General features: G+C 53.9%; 1 protein-coding gene across 5 annotated transcripts; it reads right to left on the bottom strand.

Moving 5' to 3' along the window:
• Window positions 1-699: 699 nt before the first annotated feature.
• On the bottom strand, window positions 700-24,549 carry EWSR1 (EWS RNA binding protein 1). 5 transcript variants are annotated; one of them, XM_058037008.1, is made up of 18 exons: window positions 24,483-24,549; window positions 21,586-21,622; window positions 21,329-21,380; window positions 20,867-20,920; window positions 19,521-19,644; window positions 12,898-13,084; window positions 9,245-9,412; window positions 8,410-8,624; window positions 7,457-7,640; window positions 4,719-4,756; window positions 4,037-4,069; window positions 3,334-3,452; window positions 2,892-3,021; window positions 2,650-2,772; window positions 2,400-2,577; window positions 1,748-1,845; window positions 1,138-1,411; window positions 700-918 (listed from the first exon to the last, which is right to left on the bottom strand). In XM_058037008.1, the coding sequence occupies exons 1-18, from the start codon at window positions 24,547-24,549 to the stop codon at window positions 879-881; spliced, it is 2,121 nt and encodes a 706-aa protein (XP_057892991.1). In that variant the 3' UTR covers window positions 700-878. The 5 variants fall into 5 exon arrangements, with proteins under 5 accessions (XP_057892991.1, XP_057892992.1, XP_057892993.1 ...); XM_058037009.1 differs by having other exon boundaries at window positions 4,719-4,753; window positions 24,483-24,540; XM_058037010.1 differs by lacking the exon at window positions 20,867-20,920 and having other exon boundaries at window positions 24,483-24,540.
• Window positions 24,550-25,179: the final 630 nt, after the last annotated feature.

Below are 25,179 nucleotides of genomic sequence, written 5' to 3'. Positions count from 1 at the left end.
CGGGGGGAGCCGGGGGGGCCCGGGGGGCGCCCAACGAGGCTCGGCCGCCGCAGCCCCGCGGAGCCGCCGCCGCCGCCGCCGCGCCCCGGCCGGGAAGTTGGAGGCGGCCCAGAAAGGGCCGGGACGGGGGCGGCGGCGGGCGGGGACGGGAGCGGGAGCGGGGGGGACACGGACACGGGCGGGGGGGACGGGGACATGGCTGAGGGGGGACACGGACACGGGCGGGGGGGAGCAGCACAGACAGACACGGGGGTGAGGGGGGGGGGCACGGGCGTGATTTGGGGAGCGGCACGGGAGGGGCGCAGAGGGGGTGACACATAGCGACACTCGGTGACATTCCCCCACCCCCGCCCGGGTGTGGCTCTCCGCTCCCATTGATCCTCCTCCTCCTCCTCCTCCCCCAGCCTCCCTCCCTCTCCGGAACTCGACCCGCTGGGGAAACTGAGGCACAGCGGGATGCACCGGGGGCTCCGTCCCTCCCCTGCACCCCCTCCTACCCCGGCCCGGGCCCGGGGGCCGCGCCCCCCCCGGGTGCTCTCAAGAAAGGCCAGCAATGGTGCGGTTACAAACAGCGGGAATTTTATTTAAAAAAACAACCGTCACAACCGTTCACAGCGTTACAGGCGGGGAGGGGGGCGGGGGCGCGTTAAACAACCGGTTTTATTTTGGGGGAGGGGGGGGAGAAAGAATTCATCACGCTACCGTTGAACTTGGTTTTAATGTTTCTCCACAAACGGTGAAAAATACTAAAGTACAGACAAGGAGGACTCATAATGTTGTGGCCAACATTATAAATATGGAATTATAAATTTAAAACATTTTTTTTTTCTGGTTTAAAAAATAAATCTGGTAGTAAATGCGGCTCTGGGGGGGCGGCGTTAGTAGGGCCGGTCTCGGCGATCCTGGCGGTGTTCGCCCCTGTGGGCAGGAGGGAAAAGGGTCAGTCGTGGGGTCCAGGAGCCCTCCCCGGGTTGGGGAGGCTCCTTAACCCCTCATTCAGACTCCCTGCCACCCATTCACCCACCCCATCCCACCCCTTGCCCCTCCACCCATTTGTCCCACCCCAACTGCCCGCACCCTGTCCCCATCGGGGTCTCCCCCTCCCCAGTGTCCCCTTGTCCTGCCCTCCATCCATACTTGTCCATCTTTCCCGGCCCTCCGCGCCGTGCTCTGCCTCCTCCTCCCATCTGCTCCATGAGGGGTCCGGGGGGTCCCCCGGGGCCGCCTCCTCCTCCTCCTCTCCGGCCGCCTCCTCCGTAGCCGCCTCGGTCCATGCCGCGGCCTCCTCGGAATCCGCCTCGCTCTCCGCCGCGGCCGCCTCGGAACATCCCTCCGGGCCCGCCCCGGTCCATGAGGCCCCCGCCGCGCCCGCCCCGCATCCCCCCGGGGCCGCCTCGGCCGCGGTCACCGCCTGCGGAGGAGCAGAGAGCGGGGGTGAGCCCAGCGAGCACAGCCCGGCCCCTGCTCCCCATCCAGCATCCCGGCACGGCCAGGAGCAGCGGGAGAAGGGCTGGGAGCAGCTGGGTATCCGAGGGGATTTGGGGTTCATTAAGGTTTAAGCTGTGCTCTGCTGACAGCCCCCCCAAACCCAGTAAGCACAGGAGAAATCCCAGTCTCCATGTCATGGCTCACGGAGGGATGAAGGCCTGGCAGCTCCTGGAGCTGGCCCAGCCATTCCCCCAGGAGCCTGAGGCCAGGCCTGGGGTGTCCTGCTGGGAATTGGGGCTGTGAATCCCCCCAAACGTACCTGGAGGAGGGAAGGGGGGTGGGAGGAACCCCTCCGGTTTGGGCGCCTTGCACTGGTTGCACTCTGTTCTCCAGGCAAAGTTCTGGTTTCCACAGCCCCTGGGTACAAATTCCAGTTAGGCCAGAGCAGGACAGCATTCCAGCTGGGGTGACATTGGGAAGCAGGAGCAGGAGAGGGGACACAAGGGCAGGACGTGGGGCATGGCTCTGGCTGCCCACAGGAGCCTTGGCTCACCCACAGGAGCCTTGGCTCACCCACAGCCCTCAGCAGTGACCCCATCCCTCCATCTGTGCCAGCTGGAAGCTGCTTCTTGGGAAGGCCCGACCAGTGATTTTGGGATGATTGGGATGATTCTGCCCTGGCCAGGTGCAGGAATGGCACAGGGGTGTAGGGGGCACTCACGGGTTGGGGCAGTGCCCACAGGGGTGTGGGGGGGCACTGCCCACAGGGGTGTGGGGGGCACTGCCCACAGGGGTGTAGGGGGCACTCACGGGTTGGGGGGCACTGCCCAGAGGGGTGTAGGGGTCACTGCCCACAGGGGTGTGGGGGGCACTGCCCACAGGGGTGTGGGCACTCACGGGTTGGGGCACTGCCCACAGGGGTGTGGGTACTCACGGGTTGGGGCACTGCCCACAGGGGTGTGGGTACTCACGGGTTGGGGCACTGCCAGTCCCCGGCGCGGTGCTGGACGCTCCCTCCGGACGGGTTCCCCCGCGATCCCCGCGGTCCTCTCGAGGAGAAGCCGCCCCTGTCTCCACCTCTGCCCCCCATCCTGCCCATGGGGCCGCTGGGCCCGCTGGGACCCCCAGGGCCACCGGGGCCCCCTGGACCTGCGGAAGGAGCCCTGTTAGTGCTGGGAGCCCCGGGAAGGGCGGGCAGGGCTCGGGGGGGCTGCACGGTACCTCCACGGAGGGGTGGGGGCATCCCCCGCTGCTCCCGCGGGGGCATCCCGCCCCTCAGGCTGTTCATCGGGCCCTTCTTCCGCGCCAGGGACACCTTCAGCTTGCTGCCCTGGAAATCCTTCCCTGCCAGGGACACAACGGCGGCAGCACGGGTGAATCCTGATTCACACACCTGCACCCAGGTGCTCCCCACACCTGGGGGGGATTTTGGAATTCCACCCCAGAACGCCCCCAGCACTCACCATCGAACCATTCCACGGCAGTTTTGGCAGTGGACGGGTCATCGTAGGACACGGTGGCATCACCCTTGGGCTTGCCCGTTTCCTTGTCGATGTACAGGTTTATCATGGGCTGCCCCGTCCTCTTGTTCATCTAAGGGACAGTGCAATGTCACCCCAGTCCTGTCTCCCCACAGTCCAGCTGGGATTCACTGTTCTACTCTGTCTCTCATTCCGGGGACTCCAGGACAGAAGAAAGGGGCCCCAGGCCTACCATGGATGACAGCAACTGCCCAGACACCCCAAAAATGAAGCGACAGGCCCTAAACAGCCCTGCCAGGCCTCTCCCAGAGCCTGGACACGAGGGGCCAAAAGGATGTGAGCAATGGGCAGAGAGGAGGAGGAGGAAGAGGAAGTGGGTGACCCTCCTCCCTCTGCCAGCACGGGGTCACTGGTGTCCCCTCACCTTGACAACACCACACTGTTTGAAGAAATCTGCCAGATCCTCCAGGGTCACATTATCATTGAGTCCCTGCACATAGACTGCAGTGCTGTCCGAGTCCTCCTCTGGGTCCACAGGGGGGCCTAGGAGACAATTCCTGGGGTCAGGGGAAGCGCAGGGATACCCCAGGGCCGAGTTCTTTCCATCCTCTCATCCCCTCCACGGCTGCTCTGAGCGACAGGAAACCCCAGGCCCAGGGGAGGGGACTGTCCCCACCTCACCTCCCGAGTGCCATGGCCAGACAGAGCCCACACCCACCCACGTGGGAAGAACCCCCAGGTTATTTCAGGACACATCCCAGAGGAGAGATGAGGAAGACCTTGGTGCCCCCTGGGCTCCCACACAAGGACATCCACCCCCCTTTTCCGATGCTGGAAGGCTGACGCACAACTTCCAGACACGCCTGTGGGACAGGAAGGGACAAGCCAAGGACGAGGCTCTGGGGGTGCTGCAGGCTCCCTGCAAGAGCTCCAGAGCAGCCCCCAACCCCTGAATTCCTGCAGAGAAGGGGGAGCATCTCCCAACCACATCTGGTGGTTTTCCAGCTGTTTGGGAATGAAGAAAGGCTGGAAGTGGCGGTGAGGTGACACCACGGTGGCCGCAGCCCTTGCAGTGAGGACACAAACGTCGGTTTCACAACCTCGGGAGGGAGTTTGGTGGGAATTACCTAAATCCAGGTCGGGTCCTTCCTCCATGTGTCCTGCCAGGCGGGAGAGAAGCACAGGGAAGGGTGTTAGTGGGGGCCCTGCGGGCTGCAGAACCGACACACACAACGCTAGCTACGACCTGCGCCGCACAAGAGCAGCACTGCACCTTACTGGGCCATCAGGTGGCTCTTTTAGCACTTCTTCCAACCAAAAACCACTATTACACTGGTTTAAAGCATTTCTTCCAACCAATAACCACTATTACACTGATTTTTTTTAGCAGCTTTCAAACTGTTAACCACTATTACACTGATTTCTTTTTTTTTTTAGCAGGTTTCAAACCGTTAACCATTATTAACGCTGATTTTTAAAAGGTTTTACCAAGCCAATCAGTTTTTAAGTTCATTAATAAAAGTTACTTAATATATCTATATATATTAAAAAAAAAAAAAAAGATTTATTACATCCAAACCATTTCTTTTCCCCAAAATTACAGGAGTGGTTGCTCAACTCTTCCACTGTGTCCGCATACCCCTGGGCATCGCCGGCAGTACCCATTACAGTCTGGTTGCATATTGTCATTTTTAAACCACTTAAACGAATAAAAAATTACACTTTGTGCTAAAAAAAAAAAACTTGACTGCAATTTTTTTTTTTTTTTTTTTTTTTAAACACTATCCATTGTAATGCTCAAAAACTTACCACCAGGCTTATTGAAGCCACCTCGCTCTCCAGCGCTGCTGGGGGGATAAACGAAGAAATGAAGGCCTTTCCCTTTACAAAGCCAGCACCGCTCTGAGCCTCTGCGGCTCACAGGGGAGAAGGGCACTGGCTAAACATCTCCAAACATCTCTCTGTCTCTCTCTCATCTCGGCACTAGGCCTTTCTTCAGGGCAGCTCGCTCAAATTTTCTTTACATATAAAGCAACCTTGGTGTGGTTTGAGGCACCGCTTTGCTGTCGGTGCCCTGGCGTTGTTACTCGGGTATCATCGGTGCAATACTTGGCTGAGAAATGGGGGTTGTTTGTAATCAAAGTTGGGTTGTGTTTTTGGTGTTGTTGTTTTGGAAGAGCAATTTGGGGGTGGTTTCAGTGGTCAACTCCCTCCCCTCGGTGTGTCCACCAAGGTGCACCCTCAGCCTGTGGCAGCGCGGGCCCGCGGGTCCCTGACATTTAACAGTGTAAAAGGAGACAAACCACACGCGAGACCTACAACACAGTTCAGCTGACATCGCCCCTGAAACCCTCAAAATAAAGCCATACATTCAGGTCACTACTGAATTTAACAACTCTCTGGAGGAAGAACTTACAGAGTACAGCGGGGGCTCCAAGGCCTGGGGTGCAGCTTTGTGGACACACTCACTTTTGGGCAGGTGCCAATGCAAACAGGGCCGCAGCTTTCACCAAAAGCTTTGGCTGAAGCATTCACAGCTAAAAAAAACTGCTTTGGAGCGTGGTGGTGAAGTAGGAAAATGCCACCTTGAGAAAGGATTTGGGCTGCTTCTTGCTCTTTTTTTGGGCGAGCCAGCAAGCAGTTTGGAAGGAGCCGAGCGGAGGAGGGAGAGCACCGTGAATTTTTCTAGCAAGTATTGCACCTCTAATACTGGGGAAAAAAAAGTCAATACAGAATTTTGAGCTGTTGCATGCAGCTTTGCCTCCTCTCGTTAAAGTACACACCATTTACGTAATGTCTCTCTTTTTAAACATAAGATTTTTACACTTTTTTTTTTTTTTCTTTAACGTTACACAATTCTAAAGTAGTAGTATACCCTCCTCTGGTTTTATTACCAAACAACAAGTATGCAGTTACCAAAGTTACAGAAGGATTCCGTTTATACAATCAATACATTGGGTTAAAAATATTCTATGTATATTTTTCCTCTCCATATGGACACCGTGTCTAGTCCCACTTTTCATTATGCTGCCGGCTGAGTACTGAGTACGGGTACTTTTTAAGTATTGAGGTGTTTACAAGGCTCTCACTTTGTAACCTGTAGCATATAAATGCGACAAAGCATGTTAAAAAGTTTTCCATTTTCATAAAAATATCAAATCATCGAGGCAATGAAAAAGGGCATGTTAATAACATCGAGCTCCTTACCTGCTGGAGACACTGAAATCCATCACCACAGCATGCTAAGGTGGGCCGAGTTCCCCTACCTGCCCTGGGTGTCCCCTGAAGCCACCTGTTCTATGGACATCACAAACTCTACGTCCATAAGGCTGGGGCAGGGGGGGACCCTTTGTAAGGGTCTGGCCAGGTGGGAAATCACTCAGGAGGCAAATTTGAGCTGGGATTAAGGTGTGAGATCAGAGACAGGTGACAAATCTTTGGCAATGAGAAGCTTGGAAGGGGCTAGAAATTTGAAGATGTGATGATAGACATTTCAGGTGTCTACATCTACTTTTCATCGTTAAGAGATCAATACAGCACGGCTGAAATCTTTATGCAGATCCCTGGAACTCTGTTCCACCCGTGCCAATTCCAAGCTGGATGTGTTCCCACACAAACCAGCCCTTTCCATTCTTTCTTGGATTTCTCTGATAAAGATTTCATGCCACGTCAATGGGCTGCAACAGAGCTGTGCAGAATGGGGCCACCCACTGCCAAACTGGGGCTGTGCCACATGGAAAGAAGTGGCCTCTGGAGGGCAGCTGCCATCACAGCCCCCCTGCCAGCACCAGGGTGGGCACAGCGTGTCCTGTGCCACACCTGGGGACACTCTGCATAGCTCTGAGCAACGGGGTGAGGGCATGGAACACACACAAAGCTGTGAATTCTCTCTTGGAGGAGCCTTTGGGATGGGTTCTCCTCCCTCGCCTCCATCACAACGACCTCCACGCATGGGGACACCCCTGAAGGCACAGGTGGCACCAAACCAGCTTGTGCCATCAGGTGAAATGGCCAAACTGATTCAGAGCACCTGAATGCTCCGAGGGGGAGCAGGCCTGGGAGCCAAAGCACTTCCTTCTTTCTGTCCTCGGGCTCCTTCTCCACGTGGCGCTCTGAGCTTGCAGGCTCTGCAGGACGAGGCTGACCCGAGGCTCCTGCCCTGCCAAAATCCCCGCTCCTGAGGCCCGGGGAGCACCCCCTGGAGCTGCTGGGAGGTTTGTGTGTGTTCCACCCAGAGTTACTGTTAAACCCCACAGAGGATTCCACCTCTGGGCGACCACGAAGGGAGCTGAAAGTGCCAGGGCCAGCATCACCCCCAATTTCCCCCTCCCTGGGGGCCCAACCAGCTGCAGGACAAACCAACCATCCTGCTCCTATTTCCCTTAGGATAATGTTTCCATGGATGACAAGCAACGCTGCTACACACACATACATGTCCTCCATGGAAACACAGCTGGGTACGTCAACCTTTCAGTCCCTTCTTTTTTGAGTTTCAAATCCTATGGGTAAACCAGAATTAGAGAAAAGGAGAAAAGCTTTGCTCTTACCCCATTCCACCGCGTCCTCCTCCCCGCCCACCTCTGCTCATGCCTCCTCCTCGCTCATATCCCCCTCGTCCCCTGCCCCGGCTCTCGGGGCCGCTCAGGTTCCGGCTCTCCCCGGGGCCGGAGAAGCCTCCGGATTCCTGCCCGTACATGTTCATGCTGCTGGGATGGTCCTGGCGGAACGAGCCTGGGCAAGGGGCAAACAGGTGTCAGGGAGAGGCAGCCCCTTCACCTGCCCTCAGCTCCAGCCAAACTGGAGTTGTTCAGTTTGGGAAAATCCCCCCGAGGGTGTTGATTTCAGCTGTTCCCCCAGTCAAGGGCATCGCTGCGCCGTATCCCCAAGTGCCACATCCACAGGGCTGTTAAATCCCTCCAGGGATGGGATCCACTACTGCCCAGGGCCTGACCAACATGAAGAAATGTTCCAAATATCCACCCTGGCCCAGCCTGAGGCTGCTCCCTCTCATCCTGTCCCTGTTCCCTGGGAGCAGAGCCTGACCCAATCATTCTTGCCCCCTCCTGCCCTGAGCAGAGACACAAGGTCCCCCCTGAGCCTCCTTTTCTCCAGGCTGAGCCCCCTCAACTCCCCACAAACACCAATGCCCCAGTCTGAGGCTGTTCCCTCTTATCCTGTCCCTGTTCCCTGGGAGCAGAGCCCAATCCCCCCACCCCTGCCCCCTCCTGCCCTGAGCAGAGCCACAAGGTCCCCCCTGAGCCTCCTTTTCTCCAGCTGAGCCCCCTCAACTCCTCCTCACAAACACTTTGTGCCTCTCTGTTCCCTTTCCCCTGAGGTGAGGAACCTTCCCTTTCCCCATCCCAACCCACCACTGCCTCCAGAGATGCCATTTCTCACCAACAAAGGCCAAACCCCAGCTCCAACCCCCTCTCCCTTCAACCCAGCTCTGAGTTTTGGATCCAAACCAAGGCCAGGGCTCCCTCCCAGGGCTGGCACTCACTCTGCTGGCCGTAGCTGCTGCTCTGCTGGCTGTACTGGCTGGGGGCCTGGCTGTAGGATCCAGTGGGAGGTGGGTAACTGGTGGGAGGTGGCTGCTGGCCATAGCTGCTCTGCTGCCCATAACTGGTCTGCTGGCCATAGGAGCTCTGCTGCCCGTAGCTGCTCTGCTGGGAGTAAGTGCTCTGATCATAACTGCTTGGCTGTGTGGAGGAATAGCTGCAAGAGAAAAACGTTGGGAAAGGTGGGATGGTGAGGCAATTCCCTGGCAGAGTGCATGGAATGGCTCATGCTGGAAGAAAATGCAATTAGAGGCTGTATTTAGTGCTGTAAATCACTTTAAAAGCTGAAGTCATCCTATGGAGGCCAGTCTCGAGGGCTGTGAAAACAAAAACCACGTGGCCAATTCCAGTTTATTCACACCTCCAGGAAAAGGAACAAGTGCCAGGGCAAAACTCAGTGGTAATGGAGGTAACAGGCCCTGCATAAAAGAAGCTCCTCTCACGCAGCTGGGGCTTTGAGAGTTTCAGAGTGTATGTTTTAGATGTCACATTAAAGACACCTGAAGGGAGAAGGGAGCTCCTGGGCTAAGCTGTATGTGGAAGGAGACAGCAAAAGGTAACTCTAGGAAAACTCTTAAAATTCTCATGTATTAAAATAAAATAAAATTAAAAAAAAAAAAAAGTAGAAAATGTCTTAAACCCATTTGTCATCATTCTCCTTCTCAGATGTGCACTCAGCCACAGCTTGCCCATCCCCACCACAACAACTCCAAGAATCAAAGCTCCTTTTCCATAAAATTCCCCCCAGGAAGGCCCCTCAGCTGAGCAGTGCATTACCTGGTTGGAGGGTAGGAGGGTGGAGCAGTGACAGGCTGCATGGGGTAGCTGGCAGGCACCTGGGGGTAGCTGTAGTTGCTCTGCCCGTAGCCCAGGCTGGGCTGGCTGTAGCCTGTCGTGCTGGACTGAGGCTGGCTGGTCTCTGCTGGTTTGCTGCCATCCTGGGGTCTGGGGAGAAACATGGAACAACATTGGTGCCCAGCCCCACAGCTGGCAGCAGCAAAGGGCTCAGATCCCCCAGGACTGAGGGTTGGGAGCTCGTTTTTGGGGTAGCATTAAAGCTGGCCTTGATTGGTGACAGATAATAAACAGGTAATAAACACAATTTCAGCACTCACTGCCTGGGTGTTTGCACACTCCAGGAAAGGCTCAGGCCGTGCCCTGGACAGAGAGCATGGAACACCACAGCTCCTGTTCATCCCAAAGCCATGGGGCTCAGAGCTGGGCTGTGGGGCTGACTGGAGGATGTGAATGCCAGCAAGGCTCTCCTGCAGAGCCTGGGGAAGCAGGAGCTGAAGCAGGAGCTGAAGCAGGAGCTGAAGCAGGCAGTGAAATGCCCCATTGTGTGGTTCAGAATCCAGCTCAGGCAGATATTGCCTCATACACGTTATCCCCAATGATCCCATAGAAAAGAAAGGATGCTGGGCTTGGGCTGGGTGACCTTTAAAGGTCCCCTCCAACCCAAACCACTCACAATTGTGTGTGTAGAATTAACTCTCAAGGCCTGAAATTTGAGAACACTTTGCATGTGATTCACACATCCCCTTCTGTTTGCCCCAAAGTTTAAAAGCCATGTGAATGTGGCACTTGGGGAGAGGGCTGGTGGTGGCCTCCATGATCTCAGAGGGCTTTTCTAACTCCAAGGATTCTGTGAGTCTTTAATTTCTATTTGTTTCTCAGAGTGGAGCTACTTTTGCTGTAGAAACTGGGAAAAATTATACACAGTGTCAGGATTCACCCAGCAAATTTACATTCCTTTAAAGTGTAACCTGTCAGAGCTGTGCCAGGCTCTGCCTTTCCTTCCCACAGTGCTTGCTACACACACCAGGTAAGGGAATAAATCAGCTTTTACTCACTCCCAAACAAGTTTCCATTATGCATTCTAAACTTTCCATATCCTCTGAGCAAACAATTGCACTCAAGAGCTGACAGGCCGTGCCCAGAGGGGTGAGACTTAAAGAGGAAATGTTTTGCAGCCTGTGCATCCACCCAGCATCCTGCCTGACCCTGGGACTCAGAGCAGGCAGCACTCAGCTCTGCTGCAGCCTGAGAGGCCACAGCCTGGTGTGGCTGCCCGGGGCTGATGGGGGAGAAACGGGAGGAGGAGGAGGAGGAGGAAGAGAAGGGCAATGAGGAGGAGGAGAAGGAAGAAGAGAAGGAGTGACTAGAGATGAAGAAGGAGAAACAAGAGGAGGAAAAGACAGAGGAAGAAGAGAAGGAGGAGGAAGAGGAGTAACGGGAAATGGAGAAGGAAGAGAAGGAGGAGGAATAGGAGGAATGGGAGGAGGAGAAGGGAGGAGAAAGAGGAGGATGAAGAGGGGATGGAGGAGAAGGATGAGGAGAAGGAGGAAGAAGCAATGGAAATTGAGGAGGAACAGGAAGAGAAGGAAGAGGAAGAAGAGAAGGAGGAAGAAGAAGAAAAAAAGGAGTAGGAGGAAGAGAAGGATGAGGAGGGGGTGGAGGAGAAGGATGAGGAGAACAGGGGGTGAAGAACAAGAGAAGGAAAAGGAGAAGGAACAAGAGGAAAAGAAGAAGGAGGAGGAAGAGAAGGAAGAAAAAAAGGAGGAGGAAGAAGAGAAGAAGGAAGAAGAAGAGAAGAAGGAAGAAGAAGGAAGAAGAAGGAAGAAGAAGGAAGAAAAAGGAAGAAAAAGGAAGAAGAAGGAAGAAGAAGGAAGAAGAAGGAAGAAGAAGGAAGAAGAAGGAAGAAGAAGGAAGAAGAAGGATGATGAGGATGGTGATGATGAGGAGGAGGAAGATGAGGAAGGGGTGGAGAAGAAGGATGATGAGAAGAAGGAGGAAGAAGAGAAGGGAAAGGACGAGGAAGAAAAGACAGAGGAGAAGGAGGAATAGAGGGGAGAAGAAGAAGGAAAAGGAGGAGGAAGAATGAGCAGGAGGAAGAGGAGGATGATGATGAGAATGGTGACGATGAGGAGGAAGATGATTAAGGGGTGGAGAAAGATGATGAGAAGGAGGAAGAGAGAAGGAAAAGGAGGAGGAAGAAAAGACAAGAAGAGAAGAAGGAAGAGACAGAGGAGAAGAAAGAGAAGAAGGAGCAGGAGGAAAAAGGAGCAGGAGGATGGTGAGGATGGTGACAATGAGGAGAAGGATGAAGAGAAGAAGCAGGAAGAAGAGACGGAAAAGGAGGAGGAAAAGATGGAGAAGGAGAAAGGAGAAGAAGGAAAAGATAGAGCAGGAGGAAAAAGGAGCAGGAGGATGATGAGGATGGTGACAATGAGGAGGAGGAAGATGAGGAAGGGGTGGAGAAGGATGATGAGGAGGAGGAAGAAAAGGCGGAGGAGAAGGAGGAAGAGACAGAGGAGAAGAAAGAAAAGAGGAAGAAGGAGGAAGAAGGAGCAGGAGGAGGGAGATGAGGAGGGGGAAGAAGATGAGGACGGTGCCATGAGGAGTAGGAAGGGGAGGAAGACGAGGGCGGTGCCAGGAGGAAGAGGAGGAAGATGAGTGCAGTGCCATGAGGAGGAGGAGGAGGAGGAGGAAGATGAGGGTGGTGCCATGAGGAGTAGGAAGGGGAGGAAGATGAGTGCGGTGCCATGAGGAGGAGGAGGAAGATGAGTGCGGTGCCATGAGGAGGAGGAAGATGGGTGCCGTGCCATGAGGAGGAGGAGGAGGAAGATGAGGACTGCCATGAGGAGGAGGAGGAGGGAGATGAGGACAGTGCCATGAGGAGGAGGGAGATGAGGACAGTGCCATGAGGAGGAGGAGGAGGAGGAGGAGGAGAGGGAGATGAGGACAGTGCCATGAGGAGGAGGAGGAAGATGGGTGCCGTGCCATGAGGAGGAGGAGGGAGATGAATGCCATGCCATGAGGAGGGAGATGAGGGCGGTGCCATGAGGAGGAGGAGGAGGAGGAAGATGAGGGTGGTGCCATGAGGAGGAGGAGGGAGATGAGGACAGTGCCATGAGGAGGAGGAGGAGGAAGATGAGGGTGGTGCCATGAGGAGGAGGAGGGAGATGAGGACAGTGCCATGAGGAGGAGGAGGAGGAGGGAGATGAGGACAGTGCCATGAGGAGGAGGAGGAGGGAGATGAGGACAGTGCCATGAGGAGGAGGAGGAGGAGGAGGGAGATGAGGACAGTGCCATGAGGAGGAGGAGGAGGAGGAGGGAGATGAGGACAGTGCCATGAGGAGGAGGAGGAGGAGCGAGATGAGGACAGTGACATGAGGAGGAGGAGGAGGAGGAGGAGGAGGAGAGGGAGATGAGGACAGTGCCATGAGGAGGAGGAGGAGGAGGGAGATGAGGACAGTGCCATGAGGAGGAGGAGGAGGAGGAGTTCGGTGCCATGAGGAGGAGGAAGGAGAGGAAGACGCGGACAGTGCCAGGAGGAGGAGGAGGAAGATGGGTGCCGTGCCATGAGGAGGAGGAGGAGGAGGAGTTCGGTGCCACGAGGAGGAGGAGGAGGGGGAGGAGGGCGGTACCTGGCGGGGGCGGCCGGCGCCGGCTGCTGCCCGTAGGCGGGGTAGGCGGGCTGGGTGCCGTAGGCGGCGGGCGCTGCGTACGAGCTCTGGCTGCTGGTGACCGTGGCCGTGTTGGTGTCGTAGGCGGCGCTGCCGTAGCCCTGCACGGGCTGGCTGTAGGCAGGGGGGGCAGTCGGGGCGCTGTAACCTGCAACACAGCACGGCTCAGCCCGCGGCTCGGCCGGGAACAGCGCGATTCCAGCAGCGCCCCGCCTGCAGGGCAGCTTAAAGCTCATCCCCCTCCATCCCCCTGCCATGGCACACCTTCCACTGTCATGGGTGCTCCAAGCCCTGTCCAGCCTGGCCTTGGACACCCCAGCTGCTCTGTGTCACCCTCTCAGCTTCCCAGTATCCCTTCTAACCCTCCTCAGGGTCCACATGAAGCCTGGGTAAGTGCCCCTTATCCTGTCCCAAGTTCCTCTTCTCCAGCAATCCCAAATATCTCAAGGACTTTTCCCAAATATCTCAGCCTCTGGTCCTTGTGGCGCTCCTGGGACTCATCACAGCCACAGTTTTACCACCTCAGACAACCCAAAAATCATCAATTACCCCAGCCTGCCCCTCACAGACCCCCTCTCCCACCTTGGGAAGCCTCAGCCTCCAGCTCCTCCAGATGAGTGTCTGAATGTTTAGAGCTATTAAGACAATGTTTAATTCATGTATATTCATGTTTATTTAATGTCTGTTTGGGCTGAATATTCAGGAGTTTTAGGAAGCAGATTTTCCTCCCAGTGATTCCTTGGATGCCGTGTCCTGCACATTCCTGGGAGAGACATCAGAAACATTTTGTAGTTGGAATGAAACACTTCCCAAAGCAGGGGAGTTCCAGGACAGACAGACAGACACTGGGATATCAGAGCATCCCAAAATCCCAGTCCCAGGAGCTTTCTGGAAGCCACCCCTGGACCAGCACTCAGGATTGTTTACAGCAAGCAGAGCTCAGGCAGGGCAAGCTGAGACATCTCCTCAACAAAGGCAGGGTAACAAACCCCCCTGAGCTCCAAAATAAAGTAAATCCAACTGATTTAGCAAGTACAGTCCCATCCTTTTAGCTTTTCTGAAAAATAAAGGCACAAAACCTGGCCTGGGAAGTCTTTCAGAGGCATTTCTGAAGGCTTATTTGAAATCAGTAAAGCTGGAAACAAAAGAAAAGCACTTTCCATTTGCTTTCACATGAGAAAAAGGTCAAAAGAGACACATGAGGCAGCTCCTGATGTTTTGTGTACCTTCCCTTTTCTCAGAATTTCACTTCAGTTTAGAGAAAAAGCTGAGAGCTCACAGAGTTCCTTTTCAACAATTTTAAAATATCCAAGATCCCTACACAGCTTCTGTATAATTTAGTGGCATTTGCCTTGTCTCAAAGGTGAACTGGCATTAACACACTGGATTTGTGCTTCTAACAAAAAAAAAAATTTAAAAACTAGCAAGTTTAAATTGAAAAAGTTAAAATTTAAACTAGCAAGTTTAAATTTTAAATTTAAAAAATTTAAAAACTAGCAAGTTTTCAAATTAAGAATATGAGACTTGGATGGAAAAACAGCAATAAAAATGTTGTTAAACATTAAAAAAGAGCAGCTAAATGCTCTCATGGCTGGGATCAGTGAAGGCAACAGCTTCTCCACCACTTTTGATTTTTAATAAACACGGGAGGCTTGTGACACATTTCCTTTAGGCAAATTGGGCTGCAGCATTTTATTCCAAGTGCCTGATTTGCAAAGCAAACAGCACCAGCAGCAGCAGAACGTGGTGTGCCCTCCCAGAGCACCATGGCACTGCCACAGCTCCACACCAGGGCAGCAGGAGAGAGGAACAGAGGGAGGGCAGCAAGTTTGCACAGCAAATTCATTAAAAACACCCCCAAAATTCAGCTTTTTGCTGACCCTCAGGAGCCTGGTGAAGACACAAGGCCAGCCTGGACCTTCCTCTTCCTACCCCTGGACCCCAATCCAACCCCATCCCAAGGCATTCCCAAGCTGGGAATGCCCAACTGGACTCCCACTGGGAAATAACTTGATTCCTACAAATTATTTCCAAGTGGGAAATAACCTTAAAAAACTTAAATAACAACAACCTTAAAAACTGACTGGAAAATCAGTTTTTAAGGTTATTATTCCTGTCTGCTGTTCTCTGAAAAATGTTGCTGAAAAGGCTGAAGGGGATGATGCCCAATGGGAGGATTTTTAAAGCCTTGAACAAATTTGAGCAGGCCAAACATTTAAATGTGAGGCTAGACAGCAATTCCACAGGGAGCAGCAATCCCAGGAGTTAAATAAAGCCTCATTTTAACTGGCCAAAGCCTGACCACACACTAAAAAAGGCTAGGTTCAGCGTAAGAAAGGAATTTTGGAAGTACACAGATCATTTTTTGCTGCCAACTTTTCTCTAGGTAGCCTTGAATGAAAGGAAAAAGCCCTGCAATAATCCCCAGTGCCACTGGCAATTGGATATGGATCTCAGAAGCAGCAATTTTCCTGATCCATCTAAAGATGGTAAATATTTTCATTTGGGTTAATATTTTCTCTCCAGCTCCTCCCCGTGAAGAATTCCTCAATTCCTGTGCTGGATCTGCACAGGCAGCAGGATAAAAGGGAGAAAAAAAAATGTTGAATTTTAAAGCTTCAGCTCTAGATGGAGCATTTCCCTCATGGAACAGTGGAACAGCAGGAAGGGTTTGTCCCAAAGGAAAGGCAGTGATTTCCCACCCCACTGGTTTAAATCACAAATCAAGCCCAGTTTAGACACTCTGGGAACCCTCAAGAGCTGCTGTTTTGAGGGTGATATTCCTATTATACCACTTTTCTCTCCTCCCCTCCCAGCCAGGAAGATAAAAGTTGACACAGCAGAAAAGCTGGTGAAAGAAAAAGGTGACAGAAGGAATAAAGTGCCTAAATTCCCCTCCAAGGAAGGCTAGGAATTCTCCAGGTGGTGGAGAAGCTTGCAGGGTTTGACCCACAGAGAATATCAGCTGGAAAAGGCTGGATTTAGAGAGATTCCTTCTTTCCAGAGGGATTTCTTTTTTCCAGAGGGATTCCTTCAGGAGGACAGCTGCCTCCTGCTTGTGTCTATCCCACCAGTGAGGGCTGGAGAAGATGCAGAGCTGACTCTCTCTCCAGCCAGTTTTGGGATATTTTGGGGTTGTTATGGCAGCTGTGTGCTCATTAATTCCAAATCCTTTAGAAATTTCAATATCCACACCCCAAATTTCCCAGGTAAAGGGAAGCAGGGGCTGGCTGGCTTTAGAGAGCAATTCCCACTTCCAAGAGATCCACAGCTGGACACCAAAATGCTCTTTATTTATTGACTCCTGGAATTCCTGCCAACACCCTGCTCTGATTAATGAGCCACAGGTCTGAGGGTGCCCAGTGATCCCTAACCAAATCCTTTTTTTCTCCAAGACACCTTTTCCTACAGCCCCAGGGAGGGAAGGAGGGTGGTGATGAAAAAATCCATCCCTGCCACTCCCACCCATCCTGAGAGGCTGCATCCACACACACCTTGCATTTCCTTGACCTCACCAACACCTCACCCAAACCCCAGGCTGTTCAGGCAACAAAACCAACAAAATTGCTTTAAGGAACTGCAGAACCAAAAGGTGATTCACAGGGAAACAGGATTTGGATCCAACTGTAAGAACTGCACGTGTCTCAGGGCATGACAATGTCTGCCCCAGGGGTTTATTGAGCATGAAAGGCAGCAAGGGAGGGAGGGAGAGGCTGCAGTCTCCTTTCCACAGCTCTGGCTCCTCAAGGAGAGGCAGGTGGAGGAAGGATAAATCCAGCCTGGCTCCATGCCCAGAGCTGCCACAGCCCTGCTCTGTGGGCTGATAGGATCTTTTGCTTGACCACTTTCTAAGTTGGTGGGTTTTTTTTTCATGGATGAAAAGAAAATGAAGTTTTTATTTTTTTTTTTGCCTACCAAGAAAACAAAATGTGCAGCTGTGCAGAAAAAAAAAGCGCCTGATATTATTATTATTATTATTCCAGCAAATCTCCTCTTAAGGGAGAAGGAAAAACATAAACAGAGCAGTTTCCTGTGACCCCTGTGGGACTGGAGTCCACAGGAGTCACAGGGATGTAAATATTTCTAAGAAAGGAATTTTGGAAGTTCACAAATAATTTTTTGCAGCCAACTTTTCTCTAGGTAGCCTTGAATGAAAGGAAAAAGCCCTGCAGATAACCCCAAGTGCAACTGGCTAATGGATATGGATCTCAGGAGCAGGAATTTTCCTGATCCATGTAAAGATGGTAAATAATTTCATATGGTTTAATATTTTCTCTCCAGCTCCTCCCTGTGAAGAATTCCTCAATGCCTCTACAGCCAGATATCCCAGTGTCTGTCTGTCTGTCCTGGAATTCCCCTGCTTTGGGAAGTGTTTCATTCCATCTACAAAATGTTTCTAATGTCTCTCCCAGGAATGTGCAGGACATGGCACCCAAGGAATCACTGGGAGGAAAATCTGCTTCCTAAAACTCCTGAATATTCAGCCCAAACAGACATTAAATAAACATGAATATACATGAATTAAACATTGTCTTAATAGCTTTAAACATTCAGACACTCAACTGGAGGAAATTCCAGCTCCAGGAACACCTTGGGAGAGTTTATGGAGCATTAAGGGGCAAGTATGTGCTCTGGGAATCCAAAACCACCACGGGGCATGCAAAGGTGGAGGGCAGGGTGCTGTTTATCCTTTAGGAAATGGGGTTGGAGTCACATAAAAGGTCTCAGTGGTCAGGATTTTACCCATGGAGATGGCATTTGGGAGGGTTTGGAGAAGGCAAAGAGCAGTGAAGCCTTGCCTGGGTCACTGTCACTGCCTGGGGGAGCTCTGACACTCCAGTGACACCTCCAGGGTTCCACCAAAGGGGACCTCAGGTTCTGACAGGATGAGACAGAATTTTCCATGCAAGACTAAGCAGGACAGGCCAACCCCATCCTGGACTGGCTCCTTCCACTGTGGGAAGCACAAGATGAGGAGGAGAAGGTACAGGATCAGAACAGGCACATGTCACTGCAGTGACAGCACTGCCAGGGAAGGGAAGGGCTGAGGAGCAGCCAGGGACACTGTTCACTTTGCTCTGGGCACAGCACGTCCTGCTGGGTCCCACAGCACCCAAACCCTGCCCTGAAAACTCAGCAGTGCATTTATTCCTGTTTATGCACGGCTGCCACAGCCCTGGGGGTGCCCAAGGCCAGCCTGGGACAGTGGAACGTGTCCCTGCCATGGCAGGGGTGACACCAGATGAGCTTTAAGGTCTCCCAGACAAAACCATCCCATGAAGGACCTGGAGCTGCTGGAGCGAGACCAGAGGAGGCCATGGAGGGCTGGAGCCAGGCTGGGAGAGCTGGGGGTGCTCACCTGGAGAGGAGAAGGCTCCAGGGAGAGCTCAGAGCCCCTTGCAGGGCCTGAAGGGGCTCCAGGAGAGCTGGAGAGGGACTGGGGACAAGGGATGGAGGGACAGGACACAGGGAATGGCTCCCAGTGCCAGAGGGCAGGGATGGATGGGATACTGGGAATGAGGAATTGTTCCCTGGCAGGGAATGGCCTCCCCCTGCCAGAAGGCATGGATGGATGGGATATGGGGCAGGAATTGTTCCCTGGGAGGGAATATCCTCCCACTGCCAAAGGGCAAGGATGGATGGGATACTGGGAATTAGGAATTGTTCCCTGGGAAGGAATGGCCTCCCCCTGCCAGAAGGCAGGGATGGATGGGATATTGGAATTAGGGATTGTTCCCTGCGAGGGAATGGCTTCCCACTGGCAGAAGGCATGGATGGATGGGATATTGGGAATTAGGAATTGTTCCCTGGGAAGGAATGCCCTTCCCCTGCCAGAAGGCAGGGGTGGATGGGATATTGGGCAGGGATTGTTCCCTGGGAGGGAATACCCTCCCTGCCAGAGGGCAGGGACAGATGGGATTTTGGGCAGAAATTGTTCTCTGAGAGGGTATTTGCTCCCACTGCCAGAGGGCAGGAATGGATGGGATATTGGGAATTAGGGATTGTTCCCTGCGAGGGAATGGCTTCCCACTGCCAGAAGTGCAGGGCTGGATGGGATATTGGGCAGGGCTGGATGGGATATTGGGAATTAGGAACTGTTCCCTGGGAAGGAATGCCCTTCCCCTGCCAGAAGGCATGGATGGATGGGATATTGGGAATTAGGAATTGTTCCCTGGGAGGGAATACCCTCCCTGCCAGAGGGCAGGAATGGATGGGATTTTGGGAATTAGGGATTGTTCCCTGCGAGGGAATGGCTTCCCACTGCCAGAAGTGCAGGGCTGGATGGGATATTGGGCAGGGCTGGATGGGATATTGGAAATTAGGAATTGTTCCCTGGGAGGGAATGGCTTCCCTCTGCCAGAGGGCAGGGATGGAGGGGATATGGGGCAGGGCTGGATGGCACTTTGGGCAGGATTGCTCCCTGGCCCGGCAGTCACTCGGGTTACCCCCAGCTTGGCTGCCACATCCCTGAAGCGTCCGAGTTTGCCCCGGGTTTGCAGCGACCTATGGAAGCTGTCCCTGCCCACGGCCTAGGTGCCCTCAAGGGCTGTCCCAGGCCCAGCCCAGCCCAGCAGGGCTCTCACCTGTGGGGGGCTGCCCGTAGGAGGTGGCGTAGGCCGTCTGTCCGTACGTGGCCGTGGTCTGCGGCTGCGTGTAGCTGACGTCGCTGGGCTGCCCGTAGGTGCCGTAGCTCTGCTGCCCGTAGGTCTGCTCCAAAAGGACACACATTCAATCCATGAGCACAAGGCACCCCCAGGAACTGCAGCTGCTGAGCGCTCCCAAAGCCAAGGCTGCTGTGAAAGTTTAGGTGCTGCGGGGAAATTCCGGGTCAGCTCCGCAAGGAGGTTATGGAGTGGTTTTTTCCCTGCCAAGGCTCAAGGGACAGGCTCTTGCCATTGGCACCACACAGCTCTGCTCTGTGGAAAGCAAACAGGAAAGCTCCCAGCTGCTCACAGCTACCACCAGCAGCCACAGGCACCATCCCAGGCTTAACCTGGAACACGGGAATGGGAGCGCTGCGAGGGCGGAACCGCACCAAGGAAAATCACTCCAGTGTCAAAGTGCTTTGGGGCTGCCTAAAAGAAACCTGAGGAAGGTTTCAGTTGAATTATTTGGAGTATTTTTCATGCCCATCAGGCATTAATTTGAAAAATGGGAGTTGGTGCAGGCATGGAAGGATGGGATCCATGGAACACCCAAAGCATCCCAGGGTGCTGCTCCCATTCCGGTGCCTGTGCTCAGTGAGGGATCAGCTCTCACCTCACCCATTCCCTGATTTTGTTTCCAAATCCAGCTTGAGAATCACTGAGGAAAGGAGAGGAGCAGCTGTGCCCAGCAGTGCCACCAGCTGCCCAAGCCATGCCCTACCAGCTCATGCTGCAGGCACCAGCAAGCTTCCAACAGCTCCTGGCTTAGGATAAACCTCTGGATACAGCTCGAGGAGTGACACGGAGACAGCTTTAACCTCCAGATTCTGAAAGAATTCACATTTCTCTGGACTTTTTTGGGGATATTCAGCCTCCCTGAACTCAGGTCTGAACCAGGAGCAGGAAAGCTTTGAGAATGTGAACACATCCCTGGCCCTGAAGTTCCCTCCACCAAGGGCAGGGAACGCTGCAAACTTCCCATGGACACGTGCCTACAGCTCAGATTAGCTGGTTAGGGGTTTAATTAGCTGGTTAGGTGTTCAATTAGCTGGTTAGGTGTTTAATTAGCTGGTTTTAGTTGCTGAGGCCTCCTGATCCTACCCTTATCCTGCTCCCACCTTTCACCTCACCTACAACTGGGAGCAGCTCTTCCAGTTGTGGTCTCCAAAGACTTTTATTTTAATAAATCACCATCACCTTCCTCTCAGCCCACACTGAGCCTGCCTTCCTCCTCTTGGGAAGGAAAATTAAGCCTACAGCACTTTGTGAGGACAAGAATTTACCTTTGGAAACATACTTGGAGTTTGCAGACAAATGTGGTTGTAGTAACTTGGATTCTAAAGGTTAAAAATAAGCATGAAGTTAATCTCTTAAAGACCATCATTATTTTGCAGTCCAGCCAACTGAGAGTATCAACAGTTCTAGCAATAAAAACTCCAGGAAAAAGCAGATTCCCTCCTCCACCTTGCAATTCCCCCCCTTTTTTTCCCCAATTTTTTTTTCTCCTACACCTCTGATTACAACACCCACCAAAAATTTGGCTTTTCTGGGATCAGGATTGAATAAATTACCAAAAAAAAACCGGGATTGTTGAGGTTATTTCCACTTTTAAAAAGCACTTTGGGCTGGGGGAGAATCTCCAAGACAATTTTTAACCACAGATTTTGATGCTGCTGCTTGGAATTTCCAGTTTTCCTGGCAAACAGGTGACTGAGCAGGAATTGCACCCCCTCCCCATGTTTTACCTGGGTGGTCTGTGCATATCCTTGGGCTGGCTGAGGTGCATAGGCGCTGTAGCTGTGGAATGAATGTAAAAACATTTATAATTTTGCCCCAAATCTGCATCACCACACCAATTTTCATGCAGCCCAATGGTTTCTTGCTGAAATTCTATGGAAATACAAAGCTCCAGGATTCCCAAACATACCTGAGTTAAGCCCAAACCATAATTATTATTTAGTTTTATGACATCTCTTTAAAACAGGGAGGATAAGCTACTTACCCCTGCTGAGCTGCAGCTTGGCTATAGGTACTGTAATCTAAAAGAAAAAGAGAAGAAAAAAAAAAAAAGAATAAAAACGTTGATAAAAGCTTAATAAAATTAAAGAATCCAAGAGCACAGCAGCTGGAATTTCCTCCTGCAGCTTGCTATAAACCACTGGAATTCCAGTTTCCCAAGGGTGGAAGGTAAATGCACATTTTCAGTCCTCCTTTTGGAGGGGAACAAAACCTCCCTTCCCCTCATTGTTCCTGCTGTTTGCAGCAGCCACTTTGATCTCAAATGACCCTGGTTCAATTTAACTGCCACCTTGGAGGGATCCCAGGGGGGGATTTGGGTTGGAACAAAGGAAAAGCAGGGATTTGAGCCTTACAAACCCACCAGCCTGCTCTGAAAGGGCTGGGAGGTTTCACCACCTTCACTCCTTCCCTTTTCAAGGACACAAATGGATGGCTGGAAAGCCACTTGTGCCCTGGAAGGGCTGGAAATGGGAGTGATTCCCTCCCCAAATCCAAAATCCATGGCAGGAACTGACTGGGAGGAGAACCAAACCAGGAAAATGCCAGCAGCAAAGCCTGTGCTGAGCTGATTTGCTGGCAGGGATGGAAAATGAATCCACAGGGCAATTAGGAGGCTGAATTTGAAAGGACTGCAGCTTCCAGGTCCCTCACAGGCAGCAGCAGCTCCAGCTCCCATCCCAGGGTGTGGAGCAGGGATGAATTCACCATTCCCAGAGCTCTGGGAGCAGGAATGAGCCCAGCAGCTCCTGGTGGAGCAGCTCCCACACATCCCTGCATGGGAAGAGCTCCCAGTGCTCCCATCACCATCACACCTTGTCAGAAATCCCAGTCTGAGCCAGAACCATGGAATACCCTGAGGTGGGAGAGAGCCACACGGATCAATTCCACTCCTGCACTGGAGAATTTCAGGATGCAAATCCTGCCTGGCTTTGGTGCCATCATCCCACTGTTCCCAATGCCCCAGGAATCCCTTGGAAAACACAACTTCCATCCAGCACAGCCTCAGCCTGTGCATGCATCCCCACCAAACCCTCCCTGCCCAGCCTCCAGCTGTGCTCCCAGCTTCTCCTCCTGCTCCCCGTGCAGGAGCAGAGCCCCTGGATCCCTGCTGGAGGCAGGAATGGCCCAGCTGTGCTCCCAGCAGGAATTCCTGGCACTTCTTCATCCCTCTGACCTTGCCCACAACACCTCACGGGGACAAAGAAGACACTTGGAGCTCTCCAAAGCTTTCCCTGCTCCCAGGACACAAGGCACAAGTTGTTAAACTCCTCTGGCAGCATTCCCACTTCCCTCTCAGGTTGGCACATGGGATACTGGAGCGTTTTCCTTGTTCAGCTCAGGGTTCTGGGTTTGTTGGGGTTTTTTTTACATTCACTTTACACGTGGTTCTGCTAAATCCTGAGTGTTAATTAATGCCTGGTCCCCCTCACCCAGCCTCCCTTTCCTATCACTCCACTCTTTTCCCTGCTCACCGTCCAGCCACCAAAACCTCATTTAATTCACCATTTTCAGCCCCATTTTGGCCTCCAGCTCCACACAGGGGTACCAATTAACCCCTCTCCTCACAGCCCTCCCCAGTCCCACCTAAACCCAACATTTCAGCCTCTGCAGGGTTTAATTCCAGGTATGGAATTTGCAGTTTGCCTGTGGTGATGCCTCTCTTTTAATTTGCTGGGATTTAGAGGAACATAGAACATTAATAAAAAATAATATTATGGTTCATTTAGTTAAACCCATCTCCTGGCTTTTATTTCCAGGGGGAAATTAATCTTCATCCTTTTCTTTCACAAGGCTCAGGAGCACACCAGAGGCTGGAAATAGCAGCTCCCAGGAGGAACAATTCCATGAATTAAGGGAAAACACAGCTGTGGTTTTAACCCCTGTCCTGACAATTCCATTGGCAGATGTTCCTTTACTGACTTTTCTTTTTCAAGCTCCCCAAGGTGCTGTTGGTGATATTCCCTCACACTCCATGGCCTGGGAGATTTTCCTCGCTGGAAAAAAAAAGGAAAATCCTCTTTCTTTAAGGAGAATCAGATGTTGGGATTTAAAGTACTTTAAAGGTGGACTGAGCTGGGGAGTCTCAGTTTCCAAATATTTATATCCAACTGGAGCCCACGTGGAAAAACTTTTCATTCAGATAAATCTGGAGCCATGGAGATGACGGAATACCTCACTTCTCTACGGGGAAAGGATGGGAAAGGAGGATTCCAGGGAGAGCTCAGAGCCCCTTGCAGGGCCTGAAGGGGCTCCAGGAGAGCTGGAGAGGGACTGGGGACAAGGGATGGAGGGACAGGACCCAGGGAATGGCTCCCAGTGCCAGAGGGCAGGGATGGATGGGATATTGGGGAGCAATTCCTGGCTGGGAGCGCTGGAACGGAGATGCCAGAGGATGCTCCATGCCTGGCAGTGCCCAGGGCCGGGCTGGGAGCTCGCAGGGACAGCGGGAGGTGTCCCCGCCATGGGACGAGCGCTCAGCTCCTCCCCACCCAAAGCGCTCCCGGATCCCCAGTCCGCTCCCAAATCCGCTCCCAAACCCGCCCGGCCGGGCCGAGGGCGCGGAGGGAGCCCTGGCTCCGGGGAGCGCGGAGCTCCGGCAATCCCGCGGGGCCGCAGCACCGAGAGGCCGCAATTGATGCCCGGGACGCTGAGGGGAAACTCCCGCGGCCCCGGGGCGGCCCCGGCGGGCGGCGCGGGGGGACACGGCCGAGACGGGCCCTGCGCGGCCCGACCCCAGCGGACCCCGGGCAAGGCGCTACGAGCCCGCGGCGCCGCCCCAGCGCTCCTCCGGCCGCTCCGTGCCGGGGGCGGCGGCGCTGCCGCGGGTCCCGTCCCGTCTCGCCCCCCGCCCCGGGCCCGGCCCGCCCCGGCCCCGCTCACCCGTCGACGCCATTTTCTCGCCTTCCTCCTCCGCGCTGCCCGCCCGGCCCCGCCCCGCGCCGCGCATGCGCCGCCCGGCCCCGCCGCGCGCACCACCCCGCGGCCGGGGGGGACCGGCGGCAGAACGCGCTCCGGGGGCTCGGCCCGCCCCGCTCCGCCGCCCGCTCGCCGCTTCTGCCGGCCACGGAGAACCGGGACGGCCCCGCGGGCAGCGGCCGCCGCTCCGGAGCGCGGTTCTACCGCCTCCCTGGGCGCTTCCCCCCCCGCGGGGCGGCGGGATGGTACGGCCCGCGGCCGTTAGGGACCGTCGCGCAAGAGGCGCTCGGGCCGCGAGGCGGAGCGGGGAGCGCGGCGGGGGCGTGACGTCATGGTCGGCGTAGTGATGTCATTGCGGCGTACCGGGCGGTGCGGGGCCGCTGTGACGTCACGCATCGTGCCCGGCGGCACGCGGTGTGCCCTGAGTGTCACGCGGTCGCCTGACGGCGCCTCCCGGCACGGGAGGTCACTCGGTGTCACTTGCCAGGGGGTGACGCCATGGGCCGCGTTTGACGTCAGCAGGCGTCACAGGTCACGTGGCAAGAAGCAGCCCCGCGGGTGCTGGTTGGGGTCCCCGTGCTGTGCCTGGCATTGCACGCTGCCCACGTGGTGAGCGTGGTGGAGTGACATTACTGTGTGACATCATCACGTCCCATGAGGA

Source organism: Melospiza georgiana, chromosome 18 (genome assembly GCF_028018845.1).
Source record: "Melospiza georgiana isolate bMelGeo1 chromosome 18, bMelGeo1.pri, whole genome shotgun sequence".
Taxonomy (NCBI): Eukaryota; Metazoa; Chordata; class Aves; order Passeriformes; family Passerellidae; genus Melospiza; species Melospiza georgiana.
This window is presented reverse-complemented; position numbering and strand designations above follow the sequence as displayed.

Coding starts and splice junctions, on each gene's coding strand:
- EWSR1 (XM_058037008.1), bottom strand. CDS start 24,549: ATGCGCGGCGCGGGGCGGGGCCGGGCGGGCAGCGCGGAGGAGGAAGGC. Junction 1,846..2,399: donor GACTGGCAGTGCCCCAACCC/GTGAGTACCCAC, acceptor ATTTGTACCCAG/GGGCTGTGGAAACCAGAACT. Junction 1,412..1,747: donor ACCCCCCTTCCCTCCTCCAG/GTACGTTTGGGG, acceptor GCTCCTCCGCAG/GCGGTGACCGCGGCCGAGGC.